At 47.4% G+C, this 12,341-nt stretch overlaps 1 protein-coding gene across 1 annotated transcript in view; it reads left to right on the top strand.

Annotated features, from left to right (window-relative positions):
* LOC119743470 (cytoplasmic dynein 2 light intermediate chain 1-like) overlaps positions 1 to 8,739 on the top strand; it is a 54,070-nt gene extending 45,331 nt beyond the window's left edge. The window contains exon 7 of the mRNA XM_038219884.1: positions 8,557 to 8,739. Within this exon, the coding sequence (XP_038075812.1) occupies positions 8,557 to 8,618 (62 nt within the window). The 3' untranslated portion in view covers positions 8,619 to 8,739. The remainder of the gene's footprint in view (positions 1 to 8,556) is intronic.
* Positions 8,740 to 12,341: the final 3,602 nt, after the last annotated feature.

Here is a 12,341-nt window from a genome sequence, read left to right as displayed (position 1 = left end):
GGCAACCCTTTGCCAAGGCAGCATGTCATCCCTTTCGGGTTCCAAAACAGGATACCGAAGAATTTTTAACAGTTCCGGTTATCCCAGACAATGCAAAGGACAAGATGGCGGCAGATACAGGGAAACAATCACTTAAGGTTCCCTTTGCCGATCCTGTCCGGAGTAAGCTTGAAGAGGCATTACATAAGGTTGATGCAGCATCCCGCATGGGTCTGCAAACGACTTCATTTATGCTTCTTTTGTCAGAATACTTGGTTACTGCACGTGATTCCGGTTCCAGTGTTTCTCCTACAATGGCTGTCAATGCCTTTCAATGTCTGGAGGATGGATTACACATCATCCTAGACCAATTTGCTAGGGTCTCTGTACTTGCCATGGTCTCCAGACGTTCCAATGTTCTAGAAACGATCTTCTTCCCTTCAGAAGGGGCAAGAAAACGCATGGAGGCCCTTCCTTTATGGAGCAAGGATTTGTTTGCGGATCAGTTCCAGACGATGATGGAGGCCGAGGCCAAACGTCTAGAAGCAACAGACCGTATTTATTTACAGGCCCCTCGGAAGAAGTCACAACCAACAGCTAAGGTCCCGACTACTTCGAATAGGTCCAAAGGGTTTAGAAAACCTTTGCCCTCCTTTCGGACACCCAAGTCTACCCAATCAACCACTGTGGCTCGATCAACACCGGCAGCAGCCGCAACAACATCACAGACAACTTCCGGACGAAGTTTTGGCTGGCCAACCTCAAGAGGTCGTGGCACGCGGTTTCCCTCCCGCCAGAATTCTTCTCGAGCGGGTCAGGGGTGGCGTCGGTGACGCTGGTTCTCCATCCGTGGCCCCCCAGATTGGGCCCGTGGGGGCCGCTTAAGGCAATTCGGGGAGACTTGGGCCCACTTTTGCACCGATGGGTGGGTGCTTCAGACAGTCACACAGGGGTACAGCCTCGAGTTTACGAGCACTCCTCCATCGGTAATGTTCTCACGTCCCACCCCTGTTCCATCAGACAGAGAACAGCGGAAGGCATTGGAGAAAGAAATAGAAACCCTGCTATCAAAAGCAAGCAATTCAACCGGTACAAAGCCCAGTAGAAACATCAGGTTTCATGTCGACATTCTTCCTTACACCCAAGAAGAAGCAAGGCGAGTGGCGTCCTATTCTGAACCTAAAGCCGTTGAACAGGTTTATTCGTCCACGGCGGTTCCGAATGGAGACTCTGCGCACCGTCTTAAATTCTCTCCCAACACCATCCTGGGCCGCATCAATAGATCTGCGGGATGCTTATCTTCACGTACCCATTTGCGAGGAACACAGAAAATACCTTCGTTTTCACTACAAAAATGCAATTTTCGAGTTCCTCACTCTTCCGTTCGGTCTGTCAACATCACCAAGGGTCTTCACCAGAGTAACAAAGACCCTGGCAACAATACTTCGAAGAGCGAATATAATGATATTCCTCTACCTGGACGATTGGTTAATCGTAGGCAGGTCCAAAGAGGAAGTTCGACAGTCCTTAGAGGTAACCGTCGACTTGACGACAAGGTTAGGGTTTCTGATAAACTTGGAAAAGTCTCATCTGGTCCCCACCCAGACACCGTCTTTTCTAGGGGCAAAAATCGACCTGGTAACAGGGATCGCTTACCCTTCGAGCGAACGAGTACACAATGTCCAGGAGTGCGCCACACTGTTCCTGACGGCTCAATCAGCACCAGCGGTGGCCTGGCTACGACTGCTGGGCCTAATGGCCAGTCTGGTCGATCTAGTCCCATGGTGTCGCCTGAGGATGCGGCCAATTCAAATGCATCTTTTGGCTCATTTTCGACCCAGTCAGCATCCTTTGTCAAGGAGCATACCAATACTGAAGCCAATCATCCCCCATATTCATTGGTGGACAATTTGGAGCAACCTGAGTCAAGGTTTGCCCTTTCCTCCTCCACTTCCCACGGTGACTCTTACGACAGATGCATCCAACATGGGATGGGGTGCGCATCTGCAGTCACAGCAAGTGTCAGGTCGTTGGACGCCAGACGAACGGGTTTTCCACATCAATGTTCTGGAACTCCTTGCAGTTCGCAGAGCCTTATCCCAGCTCGTCAGCCTAGTCAAACAGAAGGTTGTAATGGTGCAATCCGACAACTCAACTGTAGTGGCCTACATAAATCGCCAAGGAGGAACACATTCCCCCCAGCTGTGCTTCCAGACTTGGAAGCTACTCCTTTGGTGCATAGATCACAACGTAACTCTTGTGGCATGTCACATACCAGGCGAGTTGAATGTCACGGCAGACGCGCTGTCCAGAGGAAAGATCCTTCCAACAGAATGGCAACTTCACCCAAAAGTTGTCCAAACACTGTTCAATCTAGTGGATCGTCCCAACATAGATCTATTCGCGTCATCGCTGAACAACCAATTGCCGGTATACTGCACTCGAGTCGTGGATCCGAAAGCCTGGGCAGTCGATGCCTTAACAATCGACTGGACAGGCATGTACGCATATGCATACCCACCGATCTCAATTCTCTCGAGGGTACTGCACAAGATACAGAAGGAACCCTGCAAGGTGATGCTCATAGCTCCATTTTGGCCTCGCCAAACCTGGTTCCAAACGATGATCAGGTTGCTGGTTCATCAGCCCATCATCCTCCCGCAGAGACCAGATATACTGAAACAGACCCGGCCCAAGTTGAACCACCCGGATCCGGAGTCACTACGCCTGACTTGTTGGCTATTGTCCAGCATTCCATGCGAACAGCAGGCCTTTCTGAGGAAGCTGCCGCCTTGGCAGCCTGTGGCCGGAGATCGTCTACAAGGAAGACATATGATAGCCGACTCCGACATTTTTTTAGGTGGTGCGACGGGAGGGACGTGGATCCCCTCTCTGCATCTGTAACCATGGTTGGGGACTTCCTTCTCCACCTGTTTAATACAGGGCTTACATTGGCCACAGTAAAAAATTACAAGTCGGCCATTGCTGCAGTCCCCGAAGATAAGAAATGGTGCCCAGTTAGAGCTCTAAAATGGTACATAGCTCGCACAAAACCCATCCGCGGTGGGGAGTCTCAACTGTTTATAACTTCGACTTCTCCCCACCGCCCAGCATCCCGTGACACAATTTCTCGATGGATAGTTACAGCTATCCGATCCCAAATGCCAGACAGTCCTCGGAACGAATCCCGTCGGACGATTCATGCGCATGATACAAGGGCGGTCACAACGTCATGGGCACTATTGCGGGGTGTTCCTGTGGAAGATATAATGCAGGCAGCATGTTGGAAAACAGCAACGACCTTTTCGTCATGTTACCTGAGAGATGTCCTCTTAACAGAGGGGCGGACTGGGCGGGTGACAATGTCAGCCACCATGCCATCAGCTGCCCCAAGACAACCCTCCAAAGAGGTCTCAACCCAGGCTGTTGTACCAACAACTCAACAGTAGGGTGAGTAAGGCTCATGGTAGTTTGTAATGTGCCTTTCTGTAGTCCATGAGGGGATTCCTTATTTGTGTGTCCTTCTTTGGCTCATTTGCAGCCCACTCCCACCACCAAGTTCAGTGCCAGTCTATGCATTTGTAGGTCCAACAGGTAAGTAGGACACGAAGTGGACAACCCCCAAACAATGGTGTTTGGTTGTCCACGAGGGGACTACTTACCTGTTGGACCGTCCCGCCCGCCTTTCCCCACAGTGGGCTCCTCCTTTGGTGTGATTCACTCGCGCTAAAGAAAGAGGACGATAATGGCGGGGGCTCTGACTATTGTGGGCGCTGGCGCAGGAGGGCGCTGTGGCACGCTATAGCAAATCTTTACTTTAGCGGTTAATTTACATAGTTAAGGAAATATGCATTTGTAGGTCCAACAGGTAAGTAGTCCCCTCGTGGACAACCAAACACCATTGTTTGGGGGTTTTCACTTGCCCACATGTTTTAATAGTAACTTTCAATCAAATCACCATAAGCATTTTTGATAACATTTTTGATAATAAATTATGCAATATGAATACAATCGGCAATTATCTTAATCATGTACATAATATTGCATGTAGTTCCTTTTTAAGTGATGTCAATGTTTCTTTAATTGTCCATGCTTTAACATAGAGCAAGGCTTTAATTAACAGGAATCAAATAGGGGGAGAAGTTATAATCAAAATTTATGCAGTGTGCTTCGTTCCGAACTTAAGGCTTTAGGTGTTCTATTTCCGACATGTTTTGATAAAACACGAACGAAAAAAGCGTTATCTTGAGGAACAAGAAAACATTGCACACAGTCGTGGTATTAATGGGAGTTTACCAAGTTAGTAACTGAACTGTTTTAACTTGTTTGAAAATGAGTGAGAAGGCCAGTATTTTCAAAAAAAACATCTCTCGCGCGCGCCATGCATTTCTAGCGAAGAATGGTGCAATCAGCGTGCCTAGCCAAGAAGCGCTGCGGGCGGGCGACCCACGAACTTACGCTGGTCACGTCAATCCATAACGTTTTCCGGAGGACGGTCCACTTTACATCACTAGTTTTTACATTCAAAATAGGCCCCTCGAATCTCATATTGTCCTCATCTTTTCGGTATATTCGTTTGATAGTGTTCAAGAAATCATCCAAGAATCCGTTCGGGCACAAGTTTTGGCAGTGAAACTGTCATGAAAGTTTTCTCCTCACCACGTTGTATGATACGAATACGATGTTAACGTACGTACGTCCGTACCGTGTGGACTGCAGACGAAGTAAATCACGTGCGCTGCATGTGTGCACAATGTGTAATGGCAAATACACGTTGATTCGCCTCATGTTAGTCGTTGGGATTTCAATGCACAGCGCACTGCGAATATACAAGGAGTGATACGAATTCGAACTACCGATGTTTTTATTTTGGTCGGCGTGGCAAAAGTATTCATGTGTTGTATCACCCTTAACTTTTTATTTTGATTGATTAAAAAATACTGTAGGGAAAACTTTGTTAGTTTTATTTTTTTTAAACAGTTTTTTGACTCGACTGTCGGACTACTGAGAGGAGGGTTTTGACTCGCCCGCCGCTGTTTTCACTCGCATTTGGCGAGCGGGCGACCGCTAAGGAAAAACCCTGGTTTTATACACTACCGCCCTCTGGCGACCTACCCATGATACCCCGCGGCACGCATGCCCCATGAGCGTTCTCTTTTCTCTTAGCGGCAGGTCGGGTATGACGTGTAAAAATACGCTCTGTATTTTCGTCGTATTTTGATACCCTTTTGCGCTTTCTAAGAGAAGTTTTTGATTAGTAGAGTATAGTTTCGTCTGATTGAGTGATTATGAAGCGTTTGGGGAGAACCGATTTGTCACATACCGGGGGAATTCCTCTCCCACGGGACAGACCGAGTTCTCGGGGGACTCTGCTGGTAACGCTCCGTCGTTGCCGAGGCCGAAGTCCCTCGTCCAGCACCCTCAGCCACTGCCGGCTGGGGGCGTTGGCAGTTCCGCTGACCAGTTAAAGGGACCTCGGTCTCCTTCTCCGGTCAGTTCGGGTGGAACACTCAAACAAAAGGTACGCTCCGGCAAGGTTCATCCAAAACATATCTCCTAGACCCCTGCCCTCCCCCGAGCACGGGGCAGCCCGACGGGACTAGCCGCCACGCTCCGGTGGGCTCTTTTCACCCGTGCCCTCCCGACACAGTGCCGAGTACCACTGGTTGCCAGGACGGGCTATTACACGGGCTATCGGCTATGTCTGCAGGCCGCCAGGCGGGCCCTATTGTTTCCCCCCCCCCCCCCCCCCCCCCCGGAAATGACGAGCTACGCCCCACAACAACCGGTCGTTGGTCTCGCCTCACAATCTTCAGTCACCGGTCACGGTTGGGTGGCCCGTGAACAACGGGACATACCGCACACAGTAAGCCGTGCTCCGGAGTCCCTTCCTGCGGTGAATGCTCCACAGTCATCGTTCATTGGTCACGGTTGGGTGGCCCAAGCACAACGAGATATACCAAGTGTGGTTGATGGTACATCGGAGGCCCGGCCCGCACTGAACACCTCACGTGCGTCGGCCGTGGGTCACGGTCGGGTGGGCCAGAGACAGCGGGACCAGCCGCACACTGTTAGCCGTGCGCGTTCTGTACAATTGGTTCTCATCAGCCATCTCATCATGTCAAAAGAGAAGAGTAAATTTCATGACAACCTACCAGTGTTGGAGGTCTCGAGGCCGGCCTCGGCCTCGAGGCCGATTTTCATGGCCTCGGAGGTGCAAGGCCTCGGCCTTGGCCTCGGCCTCGGAGCCTTCCGGCCTCGGCGAATCGGTCGAGGCCGGCTCGAGGCCGCCCATTTTGATGTGTTTTCAATTCTAATTAATTTTAATTTTTTTACCGTATCAAACCCTCAAGATTCTGCCGCAGTGGGTTCCGTGAAACGAACGCATATACAATGCACGCACGAATGAACTGGAAATGGTTGCATTGAACGTTTTCACGTATGTAGCATCTTCGCCTAGCCTGCGCTTCAGCTTTCCACGTGCGTGCAAGCGTTATAACTGTTACCGCGTGCCAGACTACATAAGTCTAGCACCAAGCCCATTGGCGTACAATAACATGTGGTAGTAGACTAGTCTGGTTGCAGTGTTGTACACAATTTCCTCGTTTCGCCTCTATACAACGACCTTTAAAAATGATTTGCGGCAAGGTGCGGCAAGCTTAATCATTTCTTTTTATAGGCCACTGTTTCAGTAAAAGTCTGAACTTTCTGGGTACGATCGAGTGTACTAGTCCGTACCATTTTTTTTTCATAAAGATATGATAAATACAATTACGATTTATCAAGTAGACTTTATTTGTACAGGGCGATTTAAATGAAAGTTCCAGCTCACACGGTAATGTTTGGCGCAAATGGTCGATATGGAAAGCGCGATTTCAGAATTTGTTTTTCCAACCAAATGAATGCAAAGTTCTGAATGAATGTTTTAATAATAGGAGTCAGTATTCCTCGTGGTACCAGGATTTTTTTTGGGTATTTTTAGAGCCATGTTGATACTTATAACATGTATAAGCATGGTTGAAATTGACTAATTTTGCGTGATTACAGACATACGGCAAAAACCTCTGGACTCCCTACCTCTTGCCATGATCTTAAAATACTTCGAAGCCAAGTTGGATTCAAATCGGATGATCCGAGAATTCATGGTCATTTTGATGAACTGAGTGATATCATGCACGCATGTTCCGTGTTGCCGTGTTGTTTGGAGCGGGATTGGCCATTGACAGACTTTGTCTGGTACCACGGTATTAACAGTGATAATGCGTGGACACTTATCCCGTTGTGTGGAGCGGGATTGGAACTATGCTTTGCCCGTGCGTAATGGTGGGCCGTCTGGCATTGTCTGGTCGCATCGCGGTGTTTGCTCGGCGCGCGCCTGGACAGTGCGAAGGTCGGGGGGGGGGGGATGGAAATTTTTGGTTATGAGTGGTAAAAACCTGATTCAAAAATCAAGTTGTTGTTTATTTAATGGGGATTCCTATGATATTAAGCATATTGATAGGTTATGAAAATAAGATTTATAAAACATGCTAAAAGTAAATGATGTAAATCTTACAGAATAGAAACTCAATATTTGGCCATTTAAATTGTTGTATCTCCAAAGGGTAAATTCCTTTCTTTAAAAAATAAAATTCGCCGGACTCCCTACAAGAGAAAACCCATTGCAAGCTGTACATTTGTAAGCCAGGCACTCCAAAACTCAGTGAATTCAACTAAAAAGATGTTGAAACTCCAACATAATCTTATCCTTGTGATTTATATTTTATTACGTGTTTTGATAGCTGGCCTCGGCCTCGGCCTTGGCCTCGGAGGTGGTGGCCTCGGCCTTGGCCTTGGCCTCGCGGTTGTGGCCTCGGCCTCGGCCCTGGCCTCGGAGGTTGTGGCCTCGGCCTTGGCCTCGGAGGTTGTGGCCTCGACTACAACACTGACTTTGATGTCTGCTCCCTAAGGAGGGATTTATACTAAGGACTGTCGGAGCCCTCTGTGCCTCCGGATGTCTTTGTTTCGGGCATCAAATCATTCTTGTCCAGACAGAGAATTTTTGATGCCAATCATGACTTTAAGGTCGTACATTAGCTGCACTGGGACGCTTTGAATCGGTCACTTGCAGTTACAAATGTATTTGTCATGACAACCCTACCATACAAGCAGGCTTCTCGCGACATGTTTTTTTCATGACGACCCTGCCATACAGGCAGGCCTTTCATGACATGTATTTATCATGGTGACCCCACCATACCTGCAGGCCTTTCATGACGAGATTGCCTGAAGGTTGGCTACGGTCATCCATGAAACCACGGACGTATCAACGGCAGAATCCGTGGGATTGGTCCGCATGTGCAAAATAAAAGGCAGAGCATGGGAGATCAGTGTTGAGGGCGACTGACTGAGCCTCATCATGTTCTCAAGACATTTTCAGACCGGAGACCTCCCCAGCATTGGTGTCTCCTAACTCTGATTCTTTATTGAGCTCTGTACATGTACATGTGCATATAATAGTGTCTATACATGTATGTACCATGTTATGATGTTTTGCCTTCCATGATAATTTTTTTTGTGCCCCACTCTTATGTGTAGGTATCGTCTCTGTTGGCATGTTGGACCACGTCTCTGTTGGCATGTTGAGGCTACCATTATGACTAATGTCTTTATCATGCCGACCTTTTTGGGCTGCCTTGTCCACCCACATGTGGAGCGACGGGCCCATCCAGGGTTTACGCGCATTGTTTACGTGCCCCTGTGAAAGGACAATAGCATCTCGCATGACCCACCGCCTTGACGGTGCTAGTCTATGCATAAGTAGTATTGCTCTACAGGTAAGTAGAGTGAAGTAGACTCCCCCCCCCCCCCACAGAAGTGTGGTTGGGGTCTATGAACGAATACTTACCTTTAGAGCATCCCTCCCCCCTACCCCACTCTTCTCGATGCCTTGAGTACATTCTGTATTCCGACTTAGCGCTTGAGAAAAGAGGACGCTCACGAGGCACGCATGCCGCGGGGTATCATAATAAAATCATAATAAAGACAGGGCGCCAGAGGGCGCTATTGTATATAACTCTTAGCAGAAAATACCTGCCGGTAGGGGGAATATGCATAAGTAGTATTGCTCTACAGGTAAGTATTCGTTCGTAGACCCCAACCACACTTCTGTGGGGGGGGGGGGGAATTTATTATTAAATACAATTAATTAAACCCTTCAATGTCTGAGCTAATTCTGTCTTTCTTGGGATGCTAAATAATTATAACTTGCATAGATAATTTTGGCTGTTCTAAATAATGATAAAGGGTATTTTAACTTCTTAATTCTAATACAAATTACTCGCGCACAGAGCTGCGTTAGGACGCCATCTCTTGGTTGCTATGTGTACATAACTTACGAACCAAATAAATAATTCTTTTACGCGCGCAGCGGGAAGTATAAAAACGCTGTGCGTGCCGCCCTCAATCAGTTGCCGCCAGCTAAGTCGCATCAATCGTTATAGGTAAGAAACTTTATTATTATTTTATTTGAGCTAAATTGAAGTCTCCCAAGTGCATTTTTGTAGTTTATTCCCACTGATTGATTCATAGACAACAATTGACTCCATACCACCAGTAATTATCATTTATTCGTTGTTGTCTGTATTGACTTTTAAGACCGATAATAAGAACTCCGGTTGCATTGTATTTTAATAAATTGTTTTGAACATATTTATTTGTGTTGCTTATTTTTCTTGAATAATTAAAGTAAAGTCATGAGTTGCCGCAACTTAAGTCACATCAATCGTTATAGTTCAAAGGGGTCAAGGCGGCAACTCACTCAACTCAACACTCCAGTGACTCTGGGCAGTTATAATAATAATAATAATAATAATTTGGGAGGCTAATCATCCTTACTCGCAGCTGGGATGCTGAATTGCGAAGGACGCGGCTACAACGTGGTCGGGCCGCTGGCACGTAAAGGCGCCTCTGGCTGCCGGCCACATCGACCCATATAAGACTACGGAGCACAGCCTGAGATCGAAAGTGTTTGATTTTTCCGGAGGGAGGAAAACCGGAGGGCCCGGAGAAAAACCCTCGTGGCACAGGAGAGAACCAACGCACAACTCTACTCACATGCGATCCGCGGCCAGGATTCGAACCGTGTTCACCTTGGTGAGAGGCGAGCGCTTTACGCACAAGCCACCCGTGCCACCCGAATAAATGTTGTACCTGGCAGAGTAGGCTACCCTATACCAAGAGGGTGTCGGCAGTGAACCACAAGTGAGCTGAAAGAGTAGAAGTTGTTGTAGTATTATTGATTTATATTGGACGTATTTATTTAATGTTAAAATAAAGAAGTTGAAGGTTCACTGCAATATTGGCTGTTTAATCGTCACTTCCCTTCGCCGTCCTGACTCGGTATTTAAGTACAGCTACCTGGTTGTATATTTCAACCGAACGAATCTCGGGATTAATATAAATTTATTGTCGCAGCCCATGCAGAAGAGTGCTCTCTACCTAGACCGAGAGACACTATTGGCTGCACGCGCGACACTAGGGAGGTTTGCGCTGGCTCAAAAGGTGAACCTTATGCTATCAAGACTGCTTTGGGATGGACCCTAAATGGTCCAGTAGGGCACCAGAAAAAAAAAGTCTCCATCCTCCTTCTTTGTCAAGCCAGACGTGGATCTTCAACAATAAGTTGAAGGATTTTGGAGGATTGACGACGTGCAAAACGTGGGCAGTGAAAATGAGATGATGTCTTGTCAGCCAAAAAAAGGTTCTTTCGATTTAGGAGAACTCACTGCTCCATGACGGAGTTAACTACACCATGGAGATTCCATTCAAGGAACGACCACCACATTTGCCCAATTGACAGGTTGATGGCAGAACACCGACTTAAATTGTTGGGTAAGCGTCTCTCCAAGGACTCCTCACTCAAGGAGAAGTACACCGGAGGCATCTATGATCTCCTTCAGAAGGGATATGCAGAGCCAGTTCGTGCAGGGGACATTGAGTGACGAGATGGCATTTGTCTGGTACCTCCCACATCATCCTATGATCAACCCGCGTAAACCAGACAAGGTTCGCATTGTATATAACTGAGTAGCCCGGTACCAAGGTACCTCACTTAATGATACCGTCTATCGAGGACCTGACCTAACGAACACGATGATGGGAGTTCTTCTGCATTTCCGACAAGAACACATAGCTCTCATGGCCGACATTGAAGGCATTTTTTAGCAGGTTCGTGTGTCCATGGCTGACCAAGATCTCCTTTGTTTCCTTTGGTGGAAGGGAGACGATATGGAGTCCCAACCAATGATTTACCGGATGACAGCTCACTTGTTCGGAGGAGTTTGGAGTCCAACTTCACCTTGAAGTGTGTAACACAAGATTACCATGCACTGTACGGCACCGCCACCATTAAGACCATAGATCCTAACTTCTATGTTGACGACTGCTGCAAATCCGTTTCTTTCGAAAATTGAAGCCACTCAACTAGTCTGTCAGTTACGCGAGTTGATAGCCCGTGGAGGATCCCATCTTACCAAGTGGGTAAGTAACTCTTGCACTGTGTTGAAGTCACTACCCCATGCTGAGTGTGCAAAGGCTGTCACGTCCATGGACCTACATAAGGAACTACTTCCTTCAAAGAGAGCTTTGGGAGTACTTTGAAAAATCGAGACAGACACCTTTGGATTTGATACCAACCTGAAGGAGAAACCAGATAAGAAAATCTTATCAGTGGCAATAACACCCTCCTTGATGCCGAATCTCTCCTCCATAAAGTAGAAACTTGCTGTAAGTTCATTGGTCTCTCTCTCAATGCAAAGAAGACTAAGTACACGGTCATCAACCCATCTACCTTTGACAACATCACTGCCCTGGATGGCGGTAAGCTCAATAAAGTTGATGACTTCAAGTATCTGGGCTCTTACACCAACACAGCTCATGACATCGAGTGTAGAAAAGCTCAAGCTTGGTCTGCTCTGTTCTCGCTGACAAAAGTTTGGCGATCATCGATCTCCAAGACCACCAAACTTAAGATCTTTAAGGCATCAGTAGAATCCATTCCCCTTTATGGTTGCGAGTCCTGGACACTGACCAAACAGATCTCTACATCTATCTCCACAATCATCAGACAGAGTCGCCTTCAGCTAGCCAGTCACATTTACCGACATAATGAGCCAACTAGTCGAGTTCTTCTCTGGAATCCTGATGCCACTCATCGAAGAGGTTGTCCCAACATGACCCTGAAAACATCCATCTAGCTAGAAACTGGGCTGAGCGGTCCATCTCTTTCCAACACTATGCTTGACAGGGACAGTTGGGCCCAACTCATCAAGTCATCATGAAAATGAATGAATGAAGAAGAAGAAGCCCCGTCAAATTAAAAT

The sequence above is a fragment of the Patiria miniata genome, unplaced genomic scaffold (assembly GCF_015706575.1).
Source record: "Patiria miniata isolate m_02_andy unplaced genomic scaffold, ASM1570657v1 HiC_scaffold_11, whole genome shotgun sequence".
NCBI lineage: Eukaryota > Metazoa > Echinodermata > Asteroidea > Valvatida > Asterinidae > Patiria > Patiria miniata.
The sequence above is the reverse complement of the archived record's forward strand: the minus strand, read 5'-3'. Positions and strand labels throughout refer to the sequence as shown.